Genomic DNA, 24,209 nt, shown 5'->3' with positions numbered 1-24,209 from the left:
CCCCACTAGTGTCACAGAACTCTTTTATAAGGAAAAAACCCATACACATTTCGTCACTGAAGTTTTTTTTGTGAGTAGTGCTGTGAGTAGAGAGAAAGACAAAAAGAGTTTTTCTTCTTTACAGGTGCCATGATAATTCAATGGAGGAAAGAATAGGCTCTTCAACAAATGCGTTGGGATAACTGGGGATTTAATGCAAAAAAGATGAAGTTGGATCCCTATATCCTACCATACATAATTATTAATTCATGTACATGTAAGAGATAAAACTATAAAACTCTTGGGAGGAAACATAGGAGTAAATCTTGGAGATCATGGGTTAGGCTGGTGGTTTTTAGATATGACACCAAAAGCGTAAGTGGTAAAAGAGAATATTGAAAAGTTGAACTTCATCAAAACTGAAAAATCTTTTGCTACAAATAATATCATCAAGAAAGTAAAAAAACGACTCACAGGGTGGGAGAAATATTTGCAAATCATGTATCTAATAAGGTACTTGAATCTAAATACATAAGTAACTCTTACAACTTAATAATGAATATACAAATAATTAAATTAAAATGAACAAAGGGCTTTGACATTGCTTTAAAAAAACATACACAAATGGCCAACAAGCAATTAAAAGATGTTTAACATCATTAGTTATTAGGGAAATGGAAATCAAAACCACAGTGAGAATACTTCACAACCACTGGGATGGCTAACATTAAAATGACAGAAAACGACAAGCGTTGTTCAGGATCTAGAGAATAAATTCTCATTCATTACTGGTGTGATGGTAATGTAAAATGGTGCAGCCACTTTGGAAAACAGTATGGCAATTCATCAACTTGTTTGTAAACCAAAATTAATTTCAGACTGTAATAAAGAATAAAAGGCATTTATTTGGGAGGAGTTGCAACTCAGGAGACACAGATTCAGGTAGCAACCTAAACTGTGTTCCACTGAGGCAAAGGGGAAGGGGTCTTTTATAGCAAAAGTTTGCACCCAGGTTCTCCATTTATGTAAATGAGGTATCCAAATTGTGCAGTTCTGATTAGACAGGGCAGGTCTCTGGCTGTTTAGAAAGATGAAACCAGGCTTTCCCTACAGTGGTTGATTCAGATGGCATATACAAGTGGGGCATAGCGTAGGAAGCTGAACGTTCAGTCTGAGGTTCCTCCTGGTGTACAGAGTACATGAGAAGCCCCTGTCAGCAAATGGCCACTCGTCTCTTATAATTTACAAAGTTTGGGCCCTTGGTTGACCATGGGGAGTCTCCCTCAGCAGGTAAATCCTTTCTTGAGGTTCACATCAAATGAATCTTTCTTCTTGGGGTCCACATGTTAAACAGAGTTATTTGACTTAGCAGTTACAATCTCAGCTGTGTATAGAAGTGAAATGAAAACATATGTCAACATGAAAACTTGTTAAAGAATGTTCATAGTGGTATTAATAGTTGAAAAAGCAGAAGCGTCCTAAATGTCCAACAACTGATGAATGGATAAACATATGGCATATCCATGCAGTAGAATATTATTAGGCAATAAAAAGGAATGAAAGTACTGATATGTACTACAAAATTGATGAACCTTGAAAATATTATGCTAGTGAAAGAAGCCAGGCACAAAAGACCATGTATTGTATGTTTCCATTTATATGAAAAGGCCAGAATAGGCAATTCTACAGAGATAAAAATTAGATTAGTGGATGTCTCTGGCTGAAGTGGGTGGGAGTGAAATGGGTTGGGGAGAAATGGTGAGTGACTGGTAATGTGTATGGGTTTTTTTCAGTGTGATGAAATATTTTAAAATTAGGTAGTAGTGATGGTTGGTCAACTCTGAATGTTATAAAAAACAGTGAATTGTACACTTTTAAGTGGATGAATTTTATCGTATGTAAAATGTTATTGCGATAAAGATATTTTAAAGAAGAGTAAGCCAGTGCCTAGCATATGGTAAGCATTTAATAAATGTAAATTATGACATTTAAAAAAGTGTGTCAAGGACAACTTTTTTGGGCAGTTTGCCACCTCTCTATAGTGGTGAAGTAAAAAACTGTGTGAAAAATGAGTGAAAGTCTGAGAACATGGGGAAAGGGTGGTGGCAATGACGGAAAGAAGGCCTCTGGCAAGGAAGCTAATTTGGGGATGGAAGAGATATAGACATTCCTTTGGGGGTATGTTGAATATTTAGGTGGAAATGTTTACTGGAGATTAATAAAAAAGAAATGGATTTTATCCCCATAACAGGAAAATTTTGGATAAACAAATATATAATCTTCTTGCTAGTATGATAAGCAAGTAAGAATTTCCCTTCCTAATGAGCTTGGAGAATTCATGAGTTGATTGATATTATAACATTATATTTGATGGTGGGGCAAACGTGTTAATGGCCACCATCTAAGGACTGATAAATGAAGGAGGTGACTCCATAGAATACAACAGAATTTATTATAGGGAAATATACTTATGGGAAGGTTAAGTTGGGGCTGAAGAGAAGATGCAGCAACTCTGAGCAGGTTATTCTCCACTAACAGACCCCGGTTACACTACTTTTTTATAGTATAATTCTGGGTACTAATGACTGATAGGACAAAGGGACAAAGATTGCAGTAGGGTCAGGGGCCATACCTCCCGGTGCTCTTGTGATTGTTTATAATCAATTCCATCACCAGTTTGATATTTATCGCACTTGCCATGTCATTCTGGCTGTGACTAACAAAAAAATATATGGCTACATTTTATGGAACACAGATAATCATTAACTAGAAGGCTTTGATACGCTTACTAAGAACAGCGAGGTCAGTCAAAGGTCACAGCATGAAAGAACACAAAGATGAACATGGTGTTTGTTTACATCTACACCTATACACATTATATTTAGTGAAGGAGTACATTGGATAGGGATGTTTAAACAATTTAGAAAAGAAATATGGTTATAAAAAATGGTCCCTTATAGGTGCCTTCAGAAGACATATTCTTCACAGCTCCCATCCCTCAGTGTCATTCTCATATTCGTGAATGAAGCTCTGTCCATTATACAATGGGCCATCACCAGCATCATCAACCGGACCCCCTCACGACTGTTGAAGGAGATCATCTTGGTGGATGATTTTAGCTCAAACGGTGAGCAACTCGATCAAAGAATACTAGCGAAAACGACCACTTGTCGACTGTGCTTGGCTGGAAAGGCGTTTTAGCTTAGTGTTTGGGACACTTTGGGCTCCTCAAATAGGAAAGAGAAAGGGATTATTTACTGAGTGCCTGAGGGTTCTGGGCACATTAACATTCACACAGTCAGACAGGACCATCATGTTGATTACACAAATGAAGAACGAAGACAGAACACATAGTGTGCCCAAATTGCGTGGTGAGTCAGGGTAGATCTGAGGCAGGCCCAGGAATCTGCAACTCCAAAACCACCTGTGCCCTGTCCATGTACCAGGAGAGAGGCCTGTGGGAGTGAGGTGGGGTCCAAAGGGGGATCTCCGAAGGGATTCAGAGCCATCCCGTATGGGGGAAAAAACAATCTTTTCAGGTAATTAAGCCCAGAGAAAAAGGCAGCTTTGGATTCTGAGACCTCTACAATGACAATGTCTTTTGCTCACAGCATGGCCCATCTCCAACCTGGTCTAACTCACCCAAGCAGGACTCATGGAGAAGTGGCAAACAGTGGGTAGACCTGAGTCCTCACTTTCTCGGGTTTCGGAATCCAAGTTCCTCCTTATAAGCTATGTGTCTTTGGGTAACTTCACTTCTCTATGCTCCAGTTTCCATATATGCAAAACATGGAAGTTGATAAAAATAACTATCTGATAGACTACAATGATAATTAAATGAGATAATAATGATAGCTAACATTGTTTGTTCTAAGCACCTTATACACATTAACTATTTCATTACAATCACTGCATGAGGAAGGAAGCACTTTTTTTTTTTTTTTGCCCAATTCACAGATGCGAAAAACTAAGGCAGAATCTTGTCAAGGAATATGCTCAACTTCACACAGCTGGTAGGTAAGTAACAGAGTTGAGATTGACCATAAACTTCAGAGTCTAGAGTCCTAGCTCTAGCCACTGTGTTCACTGATTATGAATAACATTTAGCACATAGTAACCTCGCAGCAAATGTTAACTTTTAGTTTTATTAATTTGGGGCACCAAATAAAAGAAACTAGAATTAAGTCACAAAACCAGAGATTTGTGCTAGCAATAAGGAAGAAATTTCTGATTGTAAGTGCTGTGAAATGGCAGCCCATCAGAGGAATAATTTGTTCCTTCTTGGGATCTTTAAGTACCAGACAGGTTATTGCAGCTTCAAATTAGGGGCAGTTTGACTCGGGGAAAAGAGACAAATGCCCTCTTCAACCTCCTTTTTTGGATTTTCAGACACTAAAAATACCCCTTTTCGTGATTTATATACCTTCCTCTCTTGTCCTTCCAATACAACTGCACAAAAATGAGAAGGTACAGTTCCTAAGCAAAATTCCACCACAAAACAAAGAAAAGAGAATGGCTGACTTCACTCATTTCTGGTCATAGAGATGGATATCAAGTTGCACACCTGATTTTCAAGCAAGAGATAAGAGCTTAACTAGAAAGACCTCTGCTCTGGACACCTGAAGAGACCCTGCCTCTACTCCCTGGCTCTGTGAGATGATCTGAGCAAGTCAACTCACCTCTCTGGGACTCCACTTCTTCATGGGGCAAACGCAGGCGCTAAGCTAGAGGACCTCTGAAGATATTTTTGTGGGGACAAAGCCCCAAAAAGCAGTTTCCAGGCTCTTGGCCTCACATAGAAAGGTGCTGGCTCGGGTAGTAAATGGCCATCAACTGTGATCAGATGGCCATCAGCTGTGGCTAGTTGGCCGTCAGCTGTAACCCGTAAGCTATTGGCCACTAATATAACTGCTGTGGCTACGCTAGCAAAAAAAATGGGGGCTAGCAAGAGCCGATTGCAGAGCGGCGGATGCCGCCGGTGAGAATATAGTGATATGACTCCCCTACTTATGGCTCTGTGGGTGTTTCTTTTTGGCCTCACCATGTCCTGCGTTCTTATGTGGGGAGCAGGAGCTGAGACCCTGCAGGCCGCCCCGCACGACATCTTACTCTATGAAAAAATTTTAAAAAGTAAATCAATGGTTCCACATTCCTGAGGAACAGATAAGGGTTAATTGAAGTCTTCTTCTTGTAGAACAGTGAAATCGAAAGATACAAGATTGGCTTGCTCCCAGTAAATGTTAGCTAATGTTATTACTCCTTGTTTACCTCAGTATCATCTGTAGTACTCTTGAAATACCACAACCTGGTATTAGAGGTGTGCCCCCTTTTCCCTCCTACATGTAAAGCTTCATTTGTACGAAGTCAAATGTTCTAAGTGTCAGCAGAGCTAATTTAACTTAAATTCCAACACCTGTGTAATTTTCACTACCGTATGTGACCTTGTGGGGACAGAGCCCCACATAGCAGTTTCCAGGCTCTTGGCCTCACATGGAAAGGTGCTGGCTCAGGTAGTAAATGGCCATCAACTGTGATTGGATGGACATCAGCTGTGGCTAGTTGGCCATTAGCTGTAACCAGTGAGCCATTGGCCACTAATATAACTGCTGTGGCTACGCTAGCAGCACAAAAAAAGGGGGGGGGGCTAGCAAGAAGATGGTGGCTGAGCCTGCAAGAGTGGATTGCAGTTAGCACGGCGGATTGCAGCCAGCCAGTGAGGTTGGTTGGCAGAGAGAAGTGGACGGCAGGTTACTGAGTGTGGTTCCTGCTTCCTGTGTCTCCAACCCAGCCACCAGCGAGACTACAGTGGTATGACTCCAGCGAGACTACAGTGGTATGACTTTAATTCCCAACCCCTCTCCCATCTGGAAACACTCAAAATGTTCTCTGTATCTATAAGGTTGTTTCTGTTTTGTTTGTTCATTTATTTTGTTCTTTAGATTCCACATATAAGTGAAATCATATGGCATCTGTCTTTCTCCTTGTATCTATGTCTCCGTGGGTGTTCCCCATGGAACACCCATACAGCAAACACAGTTAGGATTATGTTACTTCCAGATTAACCAGGATGAAGAGGAAGGTGAGGATCGAAACTTATTTATCTGGAATATTTTTTATGAGTTCTTGAACAAAACTTGGGAATATATTGGGGGGAGAAAAGGGACAAAAAGAAAAGGAAGGAAAGGAAGTGTTTGCCATAGACCCTGGATATCTAGACTGGATATCTAGACTGTAATTTGTGCTCCCTCACTGTCTAATTCTGTGTCACTTCCCATTTTGGGATCTCTGTTTCCTCAACTTAGAGAAGGCTGGATGTTGTATCAGGATCCTCCCAATTCCAAAATTCTATGAGTTGTAGATTCTGAGTCACCCTCTCAGAAATACTGCCTATAGTCTAGCACAAAATGAAAGACCCTTTAACGGAGCTTCTAAAGTAAAAGTATGCTCCCTTCTCAGACTTGCTCTCCCTTACTCCCCACCCCCACATAAAAACTTTTATTCCAGGCTGGCCAGCTCAGGGTGTTTCTGGCTTCTGCATCTCTGCTTACATCATGTTTTCCTCCACTCCCCATCTCCCCCACCCCTACATCCAACCTCCCCTTGTTTTCTTTGTCTTTTCAAGTCCAACCAAGCTTTCAAGTCCCAATCCCAAACTCCCTCTTCCAGGATACCTCCCTAGGTCTTCCCAACACTTCTCTGAGCCTTCTTGCACTCACTTTGGCACACTACTTTTCATGCACTGAGGTGTCTTTCCATAGGTGTCTTGCCTCATCAACTCAAATGAGAACTTGAAATCACGGACATTCTCTGGTCCTTCTTTGTCACTTGTCATAACCTTTGTTTTAAAGTCTGTTTTGTCTGGTATAAGTATTGCTATTCCAGCGCTTTGTTTGTTTCCATTTGCATGTTGGTAGGTCCTTGTTGGTAGGTCCTTAGTGGGTAGGTCTACATAATCTAAGAGATATGAGTAGGAGGGGTAGAATTGAGACTCAGAAGATGGTATTCCTATTTCCCTTGAGGAATTCAGGCATTTTGCAAACATCTCCTAGGATAAAACAACTTTGTGGCAGACAGCTGTCTATAAGACAAGTCAAAGAGAAACTGGCAGAGGGACCAAAGGATATAGATGTGTGGACAGCCCACCAGCTCCTGTATGGACAGATAGAGCAGCTGGCATGATGACTAAGTCCATGCAGAGATGTAGTCTAGCCTAGGACAAATAGCCAGTGATGGGCTATACAGCAATAAAATCCTCAAACCAATTCTAGTTCTGACCAACTTCCTGTGTACCTGGAATAAAACTGGCTCTACACTTCAGCTATGGTGTCTCTTCTCTGCACCTGACAGATTCTCTTGCTTTCTCAGATGAAATGCACATCCTGTATTTTTGTGCTTTATAAGGGAATTCAGGGTACACACTAAGACAATTGCAGAAATTCCAAGTGCAAGTTCATACTACATAAGTGTATCAGTTCACTATTGCCACAAAAATGCTATGTAACCAACCATCCCAACCTCAGTGACTTTTAAAAAATAATTTTTTAAAAAAATTACAGTTGACGTACAATATTATATTAGTTTCAGATGTACAACATAGTGATTAGACATTTATATAACTTATGAGGTAATTGCCCCAATAAATCTAGTACCCATCTGACACGACACACAGCTATTACAATATTATTGACTATGTTACTTACGCTGTATTTTACATCCCCATGACTATTTTGTAACTATTAATTTGTATTTCTTAGTCCCTTCACCTTTTTCTTTAATTCCCAACCCCTCTCCCATCTGGAAACACTTAAAATGTTCTCTGTATCTATAAGGTTGTTTCTGTTTTGTTTGTTCATTTATTTTGTTCTTTAGATTCCACATATAAGTGAAATCATATGGCATCTGTCTTTCTCTGTCTGAGTTACTCCACTCACCACGATACCTTCTAGATCCATAAATGTTGTTACAAATGGCAAGGTTTTATTCATTTTAATGCCTGAGTAATAGTCCATTGTATATATGTACCACATGTTCTTTATCCATTCATCCATTGAGGAACACTCAGGTTGTCTCCATATGTTGGCTATTGTAAATAATGCTTCAGTGAAACATATGGATACATATGTCCCTTAGAAGCAGCAGTGTTTTGGGTTTCTTTGGATACCACGAAGTAGGATTACTAGGTCCTTCTTTGTCACTTGTTATAACCTTTCTTTTAAAGTCTATTTTATGTTGCTGGTATAAGTATTGCTATTCCAGCGCGTTGTTTGTTTGTTTCCATTTGCATGAAAAATCTTTTTCCATATCTTTACTTTCAGCCTGTGTGTGTCTTCCTATTTGAAGTGAATCTCTTATAGACAGCATGTGTAAGGGTCTTTTTTTTTTTTTTTAATCTTAAGCAACCCTATCTTTTGATTGGAGCATTTTATCTAGTTGCATTTAAAGTAATTATTAATAGATATGTAGTTATTGCCATTTTATTATTCATATTTTTGATCTTTTCTTTTTTTCTTGCACTTAAAGAGGTCTCTCTAAAATTCCTTGTAATACCAGTTTGATGGTGATACACTCCTTTAGCTTTTTCTTGTCTGGGAAGCTCTTTATCTTTATTTTGATTCTAAATGATAGCTTTGCTGGGTAGAGTAATCTTAGTTGGTAGGTCCTTGTTTTTCATCACTTTGACTATTTTGTGCCAATACCTTTGGCCTATGAAGTTTCTGTTGAGAAATCACCTGAAAGTCTTATTGGGGCTCCCTTGTAGGTAACAAACTGCTTTTTCTTGCTGCTTTTATAATTATCTCTTTGTCTTTAATTTTTGGCAATTTAATTATGATGCATCTTGATTGTGGGCCTCTCATCTTTTTTGGGACTCTGTGCTTCCTGTACTTGTATGTGTATTTCCTTCTCCTTAGAGAAGTTTTTCATCATTATTTCTTCAGATATGTTTTGAATCCTTTGCTTTCTCTCTCCTCCTTCTGGTACCCCTATGATGTGAATGTTGTTATGCTTGATGTTGTCCCAGAGGTTCTTTAAACTATACTCATTTTTTAAAAATTCATTTTCCTTTTTGCTGTTCTGATTGGGTCTTTTCTGCTACTTTGTCTTCCAAATTGCTTATTTGGTCCTCTGCTTCATATAATCTGCTGTTGATTCCCTCTAATGTATTCTTTATTTCAGTTATTGTAGTCTTCATTTCTGAGTGGTTCTTTTTTTTTTTATGTTTTCTATCTCTATTTTTATGTTTCCTATCTCCTTGTTAAAATTCTCACTAACTTTATGTATTCTTCCCCTACGTTCATTGAGCATCCTTATAACCAGATTTGGAACTCTGCATCTGGCAGATCGCTTATCTCCATTTTGTTTAGTTCTTTTTCTGGAACTTTGTTTCTCTTTCATTTGGGACATGTTTTCTTGTTTCCCGATTTTGGCCACCTCCCTGTGTTTCTTTCTATGTAGTAGGTAGGACTGCTACGTCTCCTGGTCTTTGTACAGTGGCCTTATGTAGTAGGTGTCTTGTGGAGCCCAGTAGCACAGTCTCCCTGGTTTCCTCAGCTGGTTGCTACAGGTATGTCCTTTGCGTTTGTTGTGTGTGCCCTCTTGTTTATAGTTGATCCTTGGTTGCTGTTGGCATGCCAATGTCAGGGATTGATTGGCAGGCTGATTGGTTGTGAGGAATGGCTATGACTACAGTGGAGGAGCTATTGTGCAGGGGCTGACACTATGGAGCAAGATTCGCTTTAGCAGGGGTCTGGTGCCTCTCGGTCTGCCCTTTGGTTCTGTCATCTGCAGAAGAAGCCAGGTGGTGCCCTGGTTTTGTTGCAAGCCAGTCACAGGGTGTGCTAACCCCAGGACCTCCTGGGACAGGCCAAGTTCAGCCCCAAGCCTGTGTTCTGCCCCACAGACACCTGGAATGAGCCACAAAGCAATCTGCAGATGGTCACACCCACTCTGTGTTTGAAGGTACCTGGGAGAGGCTAAGATTTAGACTGAGGCCAGCTACCACTAGTGCTTAGCAAGAGGTATGGGGCATACTGAAGCCAGATGCTGCTTGTTTGGAGTTTATGAGCCTTTAAGAGATTTTAGGAAAGTCCAAACCATCAGCCAAGACAAGCCATTTGTATGAAAAAAAAAAAAAACACACTAGAAGCAGCTTAGCTGTACCTGCAAGTTGAGTGGGGCGGGGTCTCAAGAATTTACCAGGGCAGTGTGAACAGTGTTATCTAGGTTAATGGAGACTCAGGTATAGTGACTACCTGCAACTGCATGTTGGGACGGGTGGGGGATGGCTCAACAAAGAAACAATGACTTCTGCCAGCACTTTTGTCTGGGAGAAAACTGACCCACCAGCCCTTGCCATGAAGCCAGACAATTCCGTTCCTCCTACATGTCCTTGGTGCCTTTTAATCTGCTGCCTAGTGGTGGAGCTCAGAGTGAATGAGTCCATCGGTGAGTGAGTCTGTGCTCAGGCCCTTTAAGAGGAAGACCTAGGACTCCAGCTGCCTTCCATCTCACTCAGCCACAATCTCTGCTGTTTTTCACAGTCAGTTATGGGGACTTCTATGCCCAGCACTGAAATCCTGGGATGGGGACCCTAGTGTGGGGCTGGGACACTTTGCTCCTCAGGAGAGACCTCTGTTGGATATCCTTCCTGATTTTTTGCCATGATGCGTCAGTGTGGGACCAGCCCATTCTGTGTTTTCCCCACTTCTACCAGTCTCGACGTGACTTCTTCCATCTTTCCTTAGTTATAGGACTCTTGCTTAGCTAAAATTTAGGCAATTCCCAATGATGGCTATTCTGTGGTTTAGTTGTAATTTTGATCTGGTCATGAGAGGAGGGAAGCATAGCATTTCCTATCCCTTTATCTTGACTGGAAATACACAAACTCAGTGATTTAAAACAATAATAATTTATTCTCACAGATCTGCAGGTTAAGCTGGGCTTGGATGGGGTGGCTCTTAAGACTTAAATTTGGAATTAGCACATTAGTTTTTCTATCCCATTTGTCAAAGTATGTCTCATGGCCAAGCCCAAAGTCAAGGGGTGGGGAATATCTTCTCTCTACAATGAAGCCATGAAGAGACGTATGAAGAGTTCAGGCCAATAAATTTAACCCATCATGATCAGCTTGGAACAGATTTGATGCACAAATTATCCCTTCCTGACTATACTTTGCCTCTTCTGTATAATCTACAGGCCTTTGTTAAAAGCTGTGACTCTTGCATTTATAACTGTTCTTATTAGTTTATTCCTCTTTCATCTTTTAACCTAAGCCTAAGCTCTTAAAAGAGGTCTGTCATGCTGGGTGTCACGTGGGACCTCTGGTCCCGCTCCCCGCATAAGAACGCAGGATACGGTGATGCTAAAAAGGAACTCGCACGGAGCCATAGACAGAGGAGTCATACTACTATATTTTCAATGGCGGCTGGATTGGAGAAACAGGAAACAGGAGCCACACAATCCACAAGCCTCACTCCGCCGCTTGCTAGCTCAGCCACCATCTTCTTGCTAGCCCCCATTCGCTGCTAGTGTAGCCATGGCAGTTGTATTAGTGGCCAATGGCTTATTGGTTACAGCTGATGGCCAACTAGCCACAGCTGATGGTCATCCAATCACAGTTGATGGCCATTTACTACCTGAGCCAACACCTTTCCACATGAGGCCGAGAGCCTGGAAAACTGCATGCCTGGCTCTGTCCCCACACTCCACCCCTACAGGGTCTCGCCTCACAATCTACATGACAAGTGTCTTCTGTGAGGGGCCCTGTGCAAGGAGCGTGGAGGTGAGTGCAATATCTTGGACACAGCCAGGCTCTCTGGGCACAGCCAGGGTTTCTCAGGGCACCACCAGTTCTTCTGGGCAGAGCCAGACTTCCTGGGCTTCTTAGGGTACCACCAGTCTCCCTGGGCATAGCCAGGGCTCTCAGGGCACTGCCAATCTCTCTGGGCCTCTCAGGGTACTGTGCTCACAGTCAAGGTGCTTACATATTCTCGATGGTGGCTGGTCAAGACACAAAAGCAAACATCCGCCAGTTCCACTACATGGTGGTATGTTCCCAAGCAAATAGTCAAGTGGTCCATTAAATTAGGGATGGAAGGCAATTCCCCATAGTCCATAGTCATTCACCAGGGCTGTCCTGGGGGTGAGGGACGACTCTGACAGAGGACTCAGCAAGCATTTCCTCCTGGGACTACAGGTCCTGCATTCGGGCTGCCTCAGCAAGAATTTCCCAGCCCACAGGGCCTCAATGACCTTCGCTTTCTTGGCCTATTCTGGTTGGGCTGCTCCTCCTGGTCTTCCTGAGACTGAGTGTTCATGTGCACAAACTGCTCCACCATCCTTTGGAGAGCTTTGGCCAGCACCGTACCCTGCTCGCTGTGCCATGTGTTATGCAGGGTGTCCAGGTGGGGTCTCGGTTCCCGCTCCCCACATAGGAACACAGGATATGGTGAGGCTAAAAGGAACACCCACAGAGCCATAGATACAGGAGGCATACCACTGTAGTCTCGCTTGTGGCTGGGTTGGAGACACAGGAAGCAGGAGCCATACTCCGTAACCTGCCATCCAGTTCTCTCTGCCAACCAACCTCACTTGCTAGCTGCAATCTGCCGTGCTAACTGCAATCCGCTCTTGCTAGCTCAGCCACCATATTCTTGCTAGCCCCCCCCTTCTTTTTTTGTGCTGCTAGCGTAGCCATGGCAGTTATATTAGTGGCCAATGGCTCACTGGTTATAGCTGATGGCCAACTAGCCACAGCTGATGGCCATCCAATCACAGTTGATGGCCATTTACTACCTGAGCAAGCACCTTTCCACATGAGGCCAAGAGCCTGGAAACTGTACTCCTGGCTCTGTCCCCACAAGGCCACATACGGTAGTGAAAATTACACAGGTGTTGGAATCTAAATAGTAAATCCAAGTCCTACTCTTCCAGTAGAAAGTGTGTTATCCTTGGCAACATACAAGCTCTCTAAGTCATACCTGTCATATAAAGAACCTAGCACGATGAGTGACACATGGCTTACACTCAATAAATGGTTAATGATAAAAAAAAAAATAATGAGGATGTCGGGGTGGCATTGTGAAAAAGGCTGGAACTAGGTTCTAATCCTTACTGTACTAGCTTCCTGTGGACTGAGCTTCTAGAAATGGCTTTCCCTGCCTCTCCACTCCAAATACTGTGCCTGAGACGAGGTCACCTCTGGTCATTGTGGTGTCTAGAGTAACAAAGTAACTTCCTGTCTCAAGCTTGCTCAGGCCTACACCCTTCAATTTCTTTCCAACTGATACTGATGACCACATATTGCACCCACTTAGGACCCAATGAGGACCCCATATTTATAAGCTAACAAGTAAACTTTGAGTCTTCGTCTGGGTTATCCATTAAACCAGAGTCATTCTTTGGCGGAGAGAACTGCTTTTTTGCATGGTGGTCTAGATTAGTTTACCCATTTGTGAAATAAAGAGAAGTGTCCTTGTTTTAACTACCTCATAAGGATGATGTTACAGTTAAAATGTAATAAATAATTTGAAATGATTTTTAAAGATATTAGTTAGAATCCCTGTTTGGCTTTCCCCAGTTCCCCAAGTTATGACCCAAAATCCTTCTTACCACTTCTGAGTTCCTTGTTCTTTTCTCTGCTCTTCCTTTCTGCATCTAGGCTGCTTCTCTGTTTCCATTCCTCTGTCCCAGGTCAGACTCTGCCATTATGTTTTTTTACAAGAAGTACTCTTTTCTTTTAAATTGTGCTGGAAAAGTAGGGAGTGTCAGGGAAGAGTCATTCTTGTGCTTTTCTTGGATAAAACAGTTTGCCCACATCTAGGTTCCTTGGTTTATGTATGTAGCCATTTGGCTTTTCAAACCTGCAAACACTGTTTAGCATCTTTTTCCAATAACAGATCTTGGAGGATATCAGAGCTGCATGGAGTGTTTTATTCTGACATCTAGAGGCCACAGCAGTGATGGGTGTGCATAAATGGAGATGGAGTGATGGGGCTGATGGACGAGAAAGGAAAACCAGTGTTTGTCAAGCACCTTGAATATTCCTGGCACTTAACAGATGAGCTTAACAGATGAACTGCCTGGATTCATAATCTAGTTCTGCCATTTACTAGCTGGCAGACATGGGCAAGCTTCTTAAGTGGGGATAATAATAAGACTTATATAGTGAGGGTTAAATTCATGAAAAATATTAGGATAGTATATGGCACAAAGTAAGCCATTGCTATTATAAGCAAAGCTTCATATCTCTCTGTGTGTGGAGAGAGAGAGAGAGAGAGAGAGAGAGAGAGAGAGAGAGAGAGAGAGAGAGAGAGAGAGAGAGGCTCACAGCATGGTGGCTTTCTTCTTCAAAGTCGGCAAGAGAGAGCATCTTCTAGGAGGATACACACTACAGTTTTATATAATGTAATCACACACTTGTAACTGTGCACATACTGTCACCTTTGCCATATTCTATTCGTTAGAAGATCACAAGACCTCACTCAAGGGGAAGGGAGTAGGGAAGTGGTGAGAAGACCAGGAGGCCAGGATCATGGGGCCCACCTGAGAGTCTGTCCACGCGTTCTCTTATATCTGGCACGCAGGATGGAGAGGGATCATGGGAAGCGAAGTCCAGTGGGATTAGCTCAGGGCGAGGCACTTCTCAGGACTTTGGCACTTTCCTTAGGGATAAATGAGCAGGGGCAGCAGGAAAATTTCCTGAAGGTAAGATTTCTGGAGCTGTCTGAACCACAGGAGAGAAGTTTGGTAGACTTCAAAGGAAGCTTGTTTTAGATAAACAGGTTGGAAGGCGACGTAGGAGTGGGAGTGAGAGGACTGAATTTACATTCTTTTAAAAATGGTTCCAAAATGTAGTCTCTGTGTGTTAAGCTATGTACTTGTCGGCCATGGCCCAGCGTGCTCAGATGTTTTTTTTCTTCTCTTGCACGTGTGGCAGTGTGGAAGGAGAATTGACTTCTTGCCCTGCTTCCGGATTGCTCACCTGGAGAGACACCACAAGCCCTATGCTTTGGATCTGGCACCTGCCTTGAAGCGCAATGCTCTGAGAGTGGCTGAAATCTGGGTGGATGAGTACAAAGACATGGTTTACTTGGTCTGGAACATACCTCTCCAGGTTCATCATGGAATTGAACAGAAGCAGAGAAGCACAGAGGAGGAGGTGGTGGTGGTAGTGGTGGGAAATGGGAAAGAATAGAGCAAAGATGCCATCCCAGCCCTAAAGAATAAGGGTAAAGTCCCAATGGTGTGACGATGGTTACACTTAACATGTGTGTAGGAATACCATGTTCCAGGCACTCATTAATTATCACAACATACCTATAGGGTCGGTTTTATTTAAAATTTGTTTTTGCAATTACAGTTGACATTCAGTATTATATTAGTTTCGGGTGTACAGCATAGTGGTTAGACTTTTATATAACTTACAAAGTGATCCATGTGATAAATCTAGTACCCACCTGGCACCATACATAGTTATTACAATATTATTGACAATATTCCCTATGCTGTACTTTACATCCTTGAGACTATTTTGTAACTGCCAACTTGTACTTTTTATTCCCTTCACCTTTTCCGCCCAGTCCCCAAGCCCCCCTTCTATGTGGCAACCATCACATTGTTCTCTGTATCTATGAATTTGTTTCTATTTTGTTTGTTCATTTTTTTTTTGTTTTTTAGATTCCACATGTAAGTGAAATCATATGGTACTTGTCTTTCTCTTCCTAACTTATCTCACTTAGCATAATACCCTCTAGTCACAAATGGTAAGATTTTATTCTTTTTTATGGCCAAGTAATATTTCAGTGTATAAACGTACCACTTCTTCTTTACACAATCATCTATCAGTGGGCACTTGAGTGCTTCCATATCGTGGCTATTGTAAATAGTGTTGCAATGAACATAGGGGTGCATATATAATTTTGAATTAGTGTTTTGGATTTCTTCAGCTAAATACCCAGAGTAGAATTTCTGGGTCATAAGACTGTTCAATTTTTAATATTTTGAGGAACCTCTGTACTGTTTTCCATAGTGGCTACACAAATCTGCAATCCCACCAGCAGTGCACGAGGGTTCCCTTTTCTCCACATCCACACCAACACTTGTTGTTTTTTTATTTATTGATGACAGCCATTCTGACAAGTCTGAGGTGAAATCTCATTGTGGTTTTAATTTGCATTTCTCTATTATTGACATTGAGCATCTTTTCATATATCTATTGGCCATCTGTATATACTCTTTAAAAAATGTTTACTTAGGTCATCTGTTCATTTTATTAGTCAGATTGTTTTTTAGTGTTAAATTGTATGAATTTCTTATATATTTTTGGATATTAACTCCTTATCAAATATATCATTGGTGAATATCTTCTCCCAATCAGTAGGTTGTCTTTTCATTTTGTTGATGGTTTCCTTTGTGGTACAAAACCTTTTTAGTTTGATGTAGTCCCATTTGTTTATGTTTGCTTTTGTTTCCCTTGCCTGAAGAGATATATCAACAGAAAATATTACTAAGAGTATTACTAATATTACTAATAGTATTTGATCTATGTGTCTGTTTTGATACTAGCACCATGCTGTTTTAAATACTATAGCCTTGTAGTATAGTTTGATATCTGGTAGTGTGATACTTCTAAATTTGTTCTCCTTTCTCAAGATTGCTTTGGCTATTCGTGGTCTTTTGTGGTTCCATGTAGATGTTAGGATTATTTGTTCTAGTTCTGTAAAGAATGCCATTGGTATTTTGGTAGGGATTATATTGAATCTATATATTACTTTGGGTAGTATGCTTCCATTTATTTGTGTCTTCTTCAATTTTTTTTTCAATGTCATAACTTTCTGATATAAGTCTTTTACATTCTTGGTTAAATTTATTCCTAGACATTTGATTTTTTTTTGGATGCAATTGTAAACGCGATTGTTTTCTTAATTTCTTGTTCTGATAGTTTGTTATTGGTGTATTTAAAAATGCAACCAATTTCTGAATATTAATTTTGTGTCCTGCTACTTTACTGAATTCACTTATCAGTTCCAACAGTTCTTTGGTGGAATACTATATATATATGAATGAATGTCATCTACAAATAATGCCGTTTTACTTTTTCCTTTCCCACTTGGTTACCTTATTTTTTTCTTGTCTGATTGCTGTGGCTAGGACTTCCAATACTATGTTGAATAAAAGTGATGAAAGTGGACATCCTTGTCTTGTTCCTGATCTTAAGGAAAATGCTTTTAGCTTTTCCCCATTGAGTATGATGTTAATTGTGGGTTTGTCACATATGGCCTTTATTATGTTGAAGTATGTTCCCTTTATTTCTTCTTTGCTGAGAGTTTATGACAATTGGATGCTGGGTTTTGTCAAATGCTTTTTCTACATCTATTGATATGAGCACATGATTTTTATCCTTAATTTTGTTTATGTGGTATATCATGTTAATTGATTTATGGCTATTGAATCAATCTTGCATCCTAGGAATAAATCCCACTTGATCATGGTGTATGATCTTTTTGATGTATTGCTGAATTCGGTTTGTTATTGTTTTGTTGAGGATTTTTGCATCTGTGTTCATTAGGGATATTGGCCTATAATATTTTTTTTTTGTAGTGTAATAATGCTAGCCTCATAAAATGAGCTTGGGTGTCTTCCCACCTCTTCAAATTTTTGGGAATACTTTGAGAAGAATAGATGTTAACTTTTTTTTTGAATATTTGGTAAAATTCACTTATGAAGCCATCTGGTTCAGAATTTTGTTTTGTGGGAGGTTTTGATTACTGATTTGATTTTATTAGTAGTTATCAGTCTGTTCAAATTTTCTGTTTCTTCTTGATTCAGTCTTAGAAGATTGTATGTTTCTAGGAATTGATCCATTTCTTCCAGGTTGTCCAATGTGTTGGCATATAATTATTTATAGCATTTTCTTATAATTGTTTGTATCTCTGTGGTGTCAGTTGTCATTTCTCATTTTTCATTTCTATATTTATTTATTTAGATCCTCTCTCTCTCTCTTTCTCTCTCTGTCTCTCTCTCTTTCTTTTCCTTGATGTGTCTGTTTAAAAGTTCATCTTTTTTTTTTTTTATCTTTTCAAAGAAGTAGCTCTTGGTTTCATTGGTCTTTTGTGTTTATTTTTTAGATTATTATTTATTTCCAATCTGATCTTTATTATTTTTTTCTTTATACTCACTTTGGGCTTTGTTTGTCTTTCTTTTTCTAGTTTCTTTTATTGTAAGGTTGGATTGCTTGAGATTCTTTTAGTTTCTTGAGGCAGGCCTGTATTGCTATGAATTTCTCTTTTAGAACTGCTTTCACTGTGTCCTCTAGATTTGGGTTGGTTTTTTTTTTTTTTCATTTTCATTTGTCTCATTTATCTTTTGATTTCTTCCTTGATCTGTTGTTAACCCACTCATTGTTTGGTAGCATGTTATTTAGCCTCCATGTGTTTCTGCGTTTTTCAGTTTTCTTCTTGTAATTGATTTCTAGTTTAATACCATAATGCTTGGAGAAGATGTGTGATATGACTTCAGTCTTTTTAAATTTATTGAGACTTGTTTTGTGGCCTAACGTGTGGCCTATCCTGAAAATGTCCAAATGGAAACCAAATGGAAAGAATGCATACACTGCTGCTTTGCGATGAAAATCAATTAAGTTCATCTGGTCTAATGTACTACTTAAGGCAGATGTTTCCTTGTTGCTTTTCTGTCTGGATGACCTATCCATTGATGTCAATGGGGTCTTAACGTCCCTTACTATTAGTGTATTCCTACTGACCTGTCCCTTTATATCTGTCAATATTTGCTTTATATATTTAGGTGCTCCTATGTTGGGTGAATAAATGTTTACAAGGGTTATATCCTCTTGTTGGACGAATCCCTTTATCATTATGAAATGTCCTTTTTTGTCTCTTGTTATACCCTTTCTTTTAAAGTCTATTGTGACTGATATTTGCTACCCCAGCTTTTAAAAAATTCTATTTGCATGAAATATCTTTTTCCACCCCTTTATTTTCAGCCTGTGTGTATCTTTTAATCTGACGAGGGTCTTTTGTAGGCAGCATACTCATGGGTCTTGTTTTCTTATCCATTCAATCACCATGTGTCTTTTGATTGGAGAATACATCCATTTACATTTAAAGTAATTATTGACAGTATGTGGTTACTCCTATTTTATTATTCATATTTTTTATCTTTTTTTCTTCTTTATCTTAAAGTAGTCCTTTTATCATTTTTTGTAACACTGGTTTTGTGGCAATGAACTTCTTTAGTTTTTTCTTGTATGGGAAGATCTTTATCTCTCCTTTGATTCTAAATGGTAGCCCTCTGGGTAGAGTAATATTGGTTATAGGTTCTTGCTTTACATCACTTTGGTTGTTTCGTGCCTGCAGTATTTTTGTTGAGAAATCAGCTCACAGTCTTATGGGAGCTCCCTTGCAGGTAACTAACTGCTTTTCTTTTGCTGCTTTTAAAATTCTCTCTTTTCTTTAAACTTTGGTGTTTTAATTATGATGTATCTTGGTGTAGGCTTCTTTGGGTTCATCTTGTTTGGGACTCCCTGTGCTTCCTCTACTTGTATGTCTATTTTCTTCACCAGGTTAGGGAAGTTTTCTGTCATTATTTCTTCAGCTAGGTTTTCAGTCTTTTGCTCTCTTTTTTCTCCTTCTGGTACCCCTATAATGGGAATGTTGTTATGCTTGATGTTATCCAGAGGTCCCTTAAACTATCCTCATTTTTTTTTAAGTTTTTTTTTTTTGGAGCTTTGTTCTGGGGTGTTATTATATTACTTGAAACAGTTTGGTCTTTTTTTTTTTTTAAAGATTTTATTGGGGAAGGGCGACAGGACTTTATTGGGGGACAGTGTGTAGTTCCAGGGCTTTTTTTCCATGTTGTTGTCCTTTCAATCTTAGTTGTGGAGGGTGCTGTTCAGCTTCAAGTTGTTGTTCTTTCAGTCTTAGTTGTGGAGGGCACAGCTCAGCTGCAGGTCCAGTTGTCATTGTTAGTTGCAGGGGTCGCAGCCCACCATCTTTTGCGGGAGTCAAACCGGCAACTTTGTGGTTGAGAGGACATGCTCCAACCAACTGAGCGATCCGGGAGCTCAGCAGCAGCTCAGCTCAAGGTGCCGTGTTCAATCTTAGTTGCAGGGGGTGGAGCCCACCATCCGTTGGGGGACTCGAGGAATTGAACTGGCAACCTTGTGGTTAAGAGCCCATTGTCCCATGTGGGAATCGATCCGGTAGCCTTCGGAGTTAGGAGCATGGAGCTCTAACTGCCTGAGCCACCAGGCCAGCCCCCTATTCTCATTTTCTTAAAAAAAATATTTTTTCTTTTTGCTGTCCCAATTGAGTGTTTTCTGGTACTTTGTTTTACAAATAAGTGCCTTGGTCCTATAATCTGTTGTTGATGCCCTCTAATGTATTCTTCATTTCTAGTTGTTCTTTTTCTATGATTTCCATCTCTGTGTGTAAGTTCTCACTGAGTCCATCTGTTCTCCTAAGTTCAGTGAGCATCCATATAGCCAGTGTTTTTAACTCTGTATCTGGTAAATTGCTTTCCTCCATTTTGTTTAGGTCTGTTTCTGTTGTTTTATCCTGTTCTTTCTTTTGTCTCTTCATTTGGCTGTCTTCCTGTGTTCATTTCTGTGTATTAGGTAGATCTGTTACATCTCCCAGTTTGGCAGGGTGACCTTATGTAGTAGGTGTCCTGTGGAGCCCAGTGGCACAGTCTTGCTGGTCACTTGAGCTATGGGCTGCAGGTGTGTCCCTGGTGTTGGCTGTGCATGCCCCTCTGTTGTAGTTGAGCCCTGATTGTTGTTGGAACATCAGTGGTTGGGATTGACCCTCAGGCTGATTGGCTATACGGGCTGGCTGTGACTACAGTGGATGAGCTGTTGTGTTTGGGATCACCCCACAGAGTTGGATTTGCTTTAGCAGGGCTCTGGTGCCTGCCAAATCCACTCTTTTGGTGTGTTGTTTATGGAGATAATTGGATGGTTCTCTGGTGTGGTCTGAAGCCAGCCACTGGATATGTTAGTTCTGGAGCCTCTTGGGATGGGCTCTGGTATAGGCCATGGTCTATTGCTGTGTGTGCCTGGCCTGGGGCCACCTGATAGTAGCTACAAAGTGACTTGCATTTGGCAGCTGCCTCTTGTGGGCTTGGAGGTGCCTGTGAGCAGCTATGCTGTGAACCAAGGATGGCTGCCACATATGTCAGGCTAAGGGCCTCTTAGAAAGAGGAACAGGGCATGCTGAGGCCAATCACTAACTGTTTGGGGTTTTCGTACTTTTAATAAATTTTAGGAAATTCTTAAGCAAGGGCCAAAGCCCCTAGTGAAGAATAGCTGCTGAAAGAGATTCACATTCCTGTATGAGTTGGGTAAGGCTGAGTCTAAGGGAATCACCAGGGAGAGGTGAGCAGTGTTAGCCAGGTCAGTGGAGACACAGATGTGGCACCCAACTGCACCTGAAGGTTGTGTGAGGAGATAGCTCCACAAAGAGACAATGGTGCCTGACAGAACTTCCAGTTGTGCCTGCCAGCTGTGTGGGGGGAGGGCTCAACAAAGGAACAATGGCACCTACCAACTCTTCTGTATGGAGAGAAATGTTCCTCTAGCCCTTGCCCTGAAGCTAGTTAACTCAGTTCCTTCCTGTATGCTTTTTGAGCTACTGTCCCTTTGCTGGTGTTTAGATGAGTGTTTGTGAGCAAGTGAGTCTGTTCTCAGGCCTTTTAAGAGGACTGGCTCTATAGCATTTCTCCATTTCACCCTGTGGATTCCCTGCTGATTTTCACAGCCAGATGTTGTGGGGACTCCTCTTCTCAGGACTGGCACTCAAGGCTGGGAAGTCCAGTGTGGGGCTGGGACCCTTTGCTCCTCAGGAGGGATCTTCTAAGCAGAGATATCTTTCCTAATTCTTAACCCCCACATGTGGGTGTGGAACCACCCCATGTGGAGTCTGCCCCTCCTACCAGTCTTGATATGGCTTCTTCTTTATATCCTTAGTTATAGGAGTTCTGCTCAGCTAGTCTTCAGATGATTCTCAAGTTTTTCTATAATTTAGTTGTAATTTTGATGTAGTCATGGGAGGAGGTAAGCACAGCATTTACTTTGGCTACTTTTTATTTTTATCATTCAAGTTTACAGATGGAGAAACTGAAGCACAGAGAGTTAATAGAAACTTGTTTAAAGTAATAAAATAGCAAGTGACAAACATAAGATTCAAGCCTAGTAATCTTCTAGATTCCATGTTCTTCATCCATCATTTATACTGGTAGAAACCTTGTGAGGCAGAGTTGGAATCAGAAATTCACTGTCTTAAGAGGACATTAACATGGCAGGTGGGATGTGGGGTGATGGGAGTGGGGATTGTGATCCTTTTGGACACGTGTGAATGAGGATGACTTTCTTGGTTCAGGGCACATCATTTGTCCTTGCTACCTGAAGTCAACATGATTTGCAGTCCTCTTTTTCTGAGCTGTGAATCTTGGTTCAAACATCCTTTCACTTTGATTTCCCACAGATATAACTTTTAGGAAATGTCCCTTAACTTTCAAATCTTGCTGCCAGAGAATTCCTTTTGAAAGACTTTTCTGCTATCATGCGGAATATTTCATACCTTATTGATGTAAATGTTACCTCAAACAGGAGCAGACTGCGCCAGCTTGCTAATGATGAAAAATAAACCTGAATGACCCCACTGCATAGGCCTCGTAGGTACCTTTGAAACCAGCAGAAATTCCTAGGTTTCAAGGTTTTTCCACTTTTCCTGGAAAACTATAAATTTCAAGGTTACCTTAGGGGGCATCATAAAAATACCCACTTCCCTCAGGTGTCACCAATACCCTTTGGTGGAGTCAAGGATGTTACACAGAAACACTCCATGTTTCATTTACAGAACTCTGGAATCGATTATGGAGACATTTCTTCCAGAAAAGCACTCTGGGAGAAACTGAAATGTAAAAGTTTTGACTGGTATCTGAAAACTGTTTATCCAGCATTGAAGCCAATCCACAACATTGTGGCCTATGGAAGAGTACATATTATGAAATAGAATTTCATATTTAAAGTGTTCGACTGTAAAAGACAATGAAACCTGAATTGCATGACTGCCAGAAAAGCATTTCCAAAACCCTTCCTGTCCAAGATTCCTTTTCTACCCCCAACTCTTTCCTCAGCTTTTTGCCCTTGGACCCTCTTGGTTTCCTTTCATCTCTTGCTCCCCAGTCCCTATCTCTTTTCCTACTCTCTGCCTCTGGTTCCTTATTTTGCAAACTGCAGCCCTTTCTCTGACCTTCCTGATTTCTCGGCCAACCAGATGTTTGGCCTTGCCCACATAAACACAGGCACAGGTGCCCTTCTCTATATGTGCTGTGATGGTCCAAGTGGGTAGGTGATCCTAGGAAGTGGGAAATACCTCACTTCAGCATTTGTCTAGTGCTTAGAAAATGGCTGTCAGGATCCCAAACTGCTGCTCCCTTTTGGCTGGTAATTTCTGGCATCCTTGGAGTACTGGGGAAAATGCAGGGCTTGGGGGGGTTTGAGGGCCCTCTTTCTCTGCCTCTTTCCAAGAATGTTATGTGTTTTGACCTTTCAGATGAAAAATTCACTGGATCAAAGTGTCTGCCTAGATCAGGGACCCACTGCAGGCAATACCCCCATCATGCATTCCTGTTATATATACAGTCCACAGTATTTTCACAATCTTCTTTACCCCGACAGGGTAAGTCTGTTGAGGCTCAGCCCCTAGCAACCTTTGTCAGATTTAGATTCAGTGTTAGGTGATTGGAAAGCTGGAGCTGAACATCCTGGATAATGGGTAATGACGAAACCCAAACCTGTACTTATAATTAAGCTCTTCCAAGTTCATTCGGAAAGTCATGGCAAGATAGTTCCATTTCAGATACAGGGAAGCTAGGTAGAAAGGCTCTGTTCTGCTGCATTCATTCTTCATGGGAATATTCTCATTGACAATAACCTTCAATCCCTTTTTCCCCTCCTCCCACTGCGTCCACCCATCCTCCCAGTACTTCTTGTATGTCCTGGAAGGTGGACAGCTGAAGCTACCAGTGGCTTCTTCTGTAGAGAAGGAGACAGCTAGACAAGAGAGGCGCTGAATGAAGTCCCTCCCTGGGATAGAAGAGATATGGCACCAAGTGGAAGGTGCAGCCAGGGGACTTTCTTTCCTTGACAGTACTCACATCTATCATGTTACTTTGCATATTTCACTTGTAGAAACATTTTGAGAGATACA

At 41.0% G+C, this 24,209-nt stretch overlaps 1 protein-coding gene across 1 annotated transcript in view; it reads left to right on the top strand.

The window, feature by feature from the left end:
- The window catches only part of GALNT8 (polypeptide N-acetylgalactosaminyltransferase 8), a gene marked incomplete at both ends in the record, with an annotated part of 57,475 nt that overhangs the window by 15,385 nt on the left and 17,881 nt on the right, over positions 1-24,209 (top strand). The window contains 4 exon segments of the mRNA XM_081058994.1: positions 2,940-3,106; positions 14,874-15,091; positions 22,854-22,991; positions 23,553-23,648. Coding sequence (XP_080915120.1) covers positions 2,940-3,106; positions 14,874-15,091; positions 22,854-22,991; positions 23,553-23,648 — 619 coding nt within the window.

Source organism: Rhinolophus hipposideros (genome assembly GCF_964194185.1).
Source record: "Rhinolophus hipposideros genome assembly, chromosome: 9".
Classification (NCBI taxonomy): domain Eukaryota; kingdom Metazoa; phylum Chordata; class Mammalia; order Chiroptera; family Rhinolophidae; genus Rhinolophus; species Rhinolophus hipposideros.
This window is presented reverse-complemented; position numbering and strand designations above follow the sequence as displayed.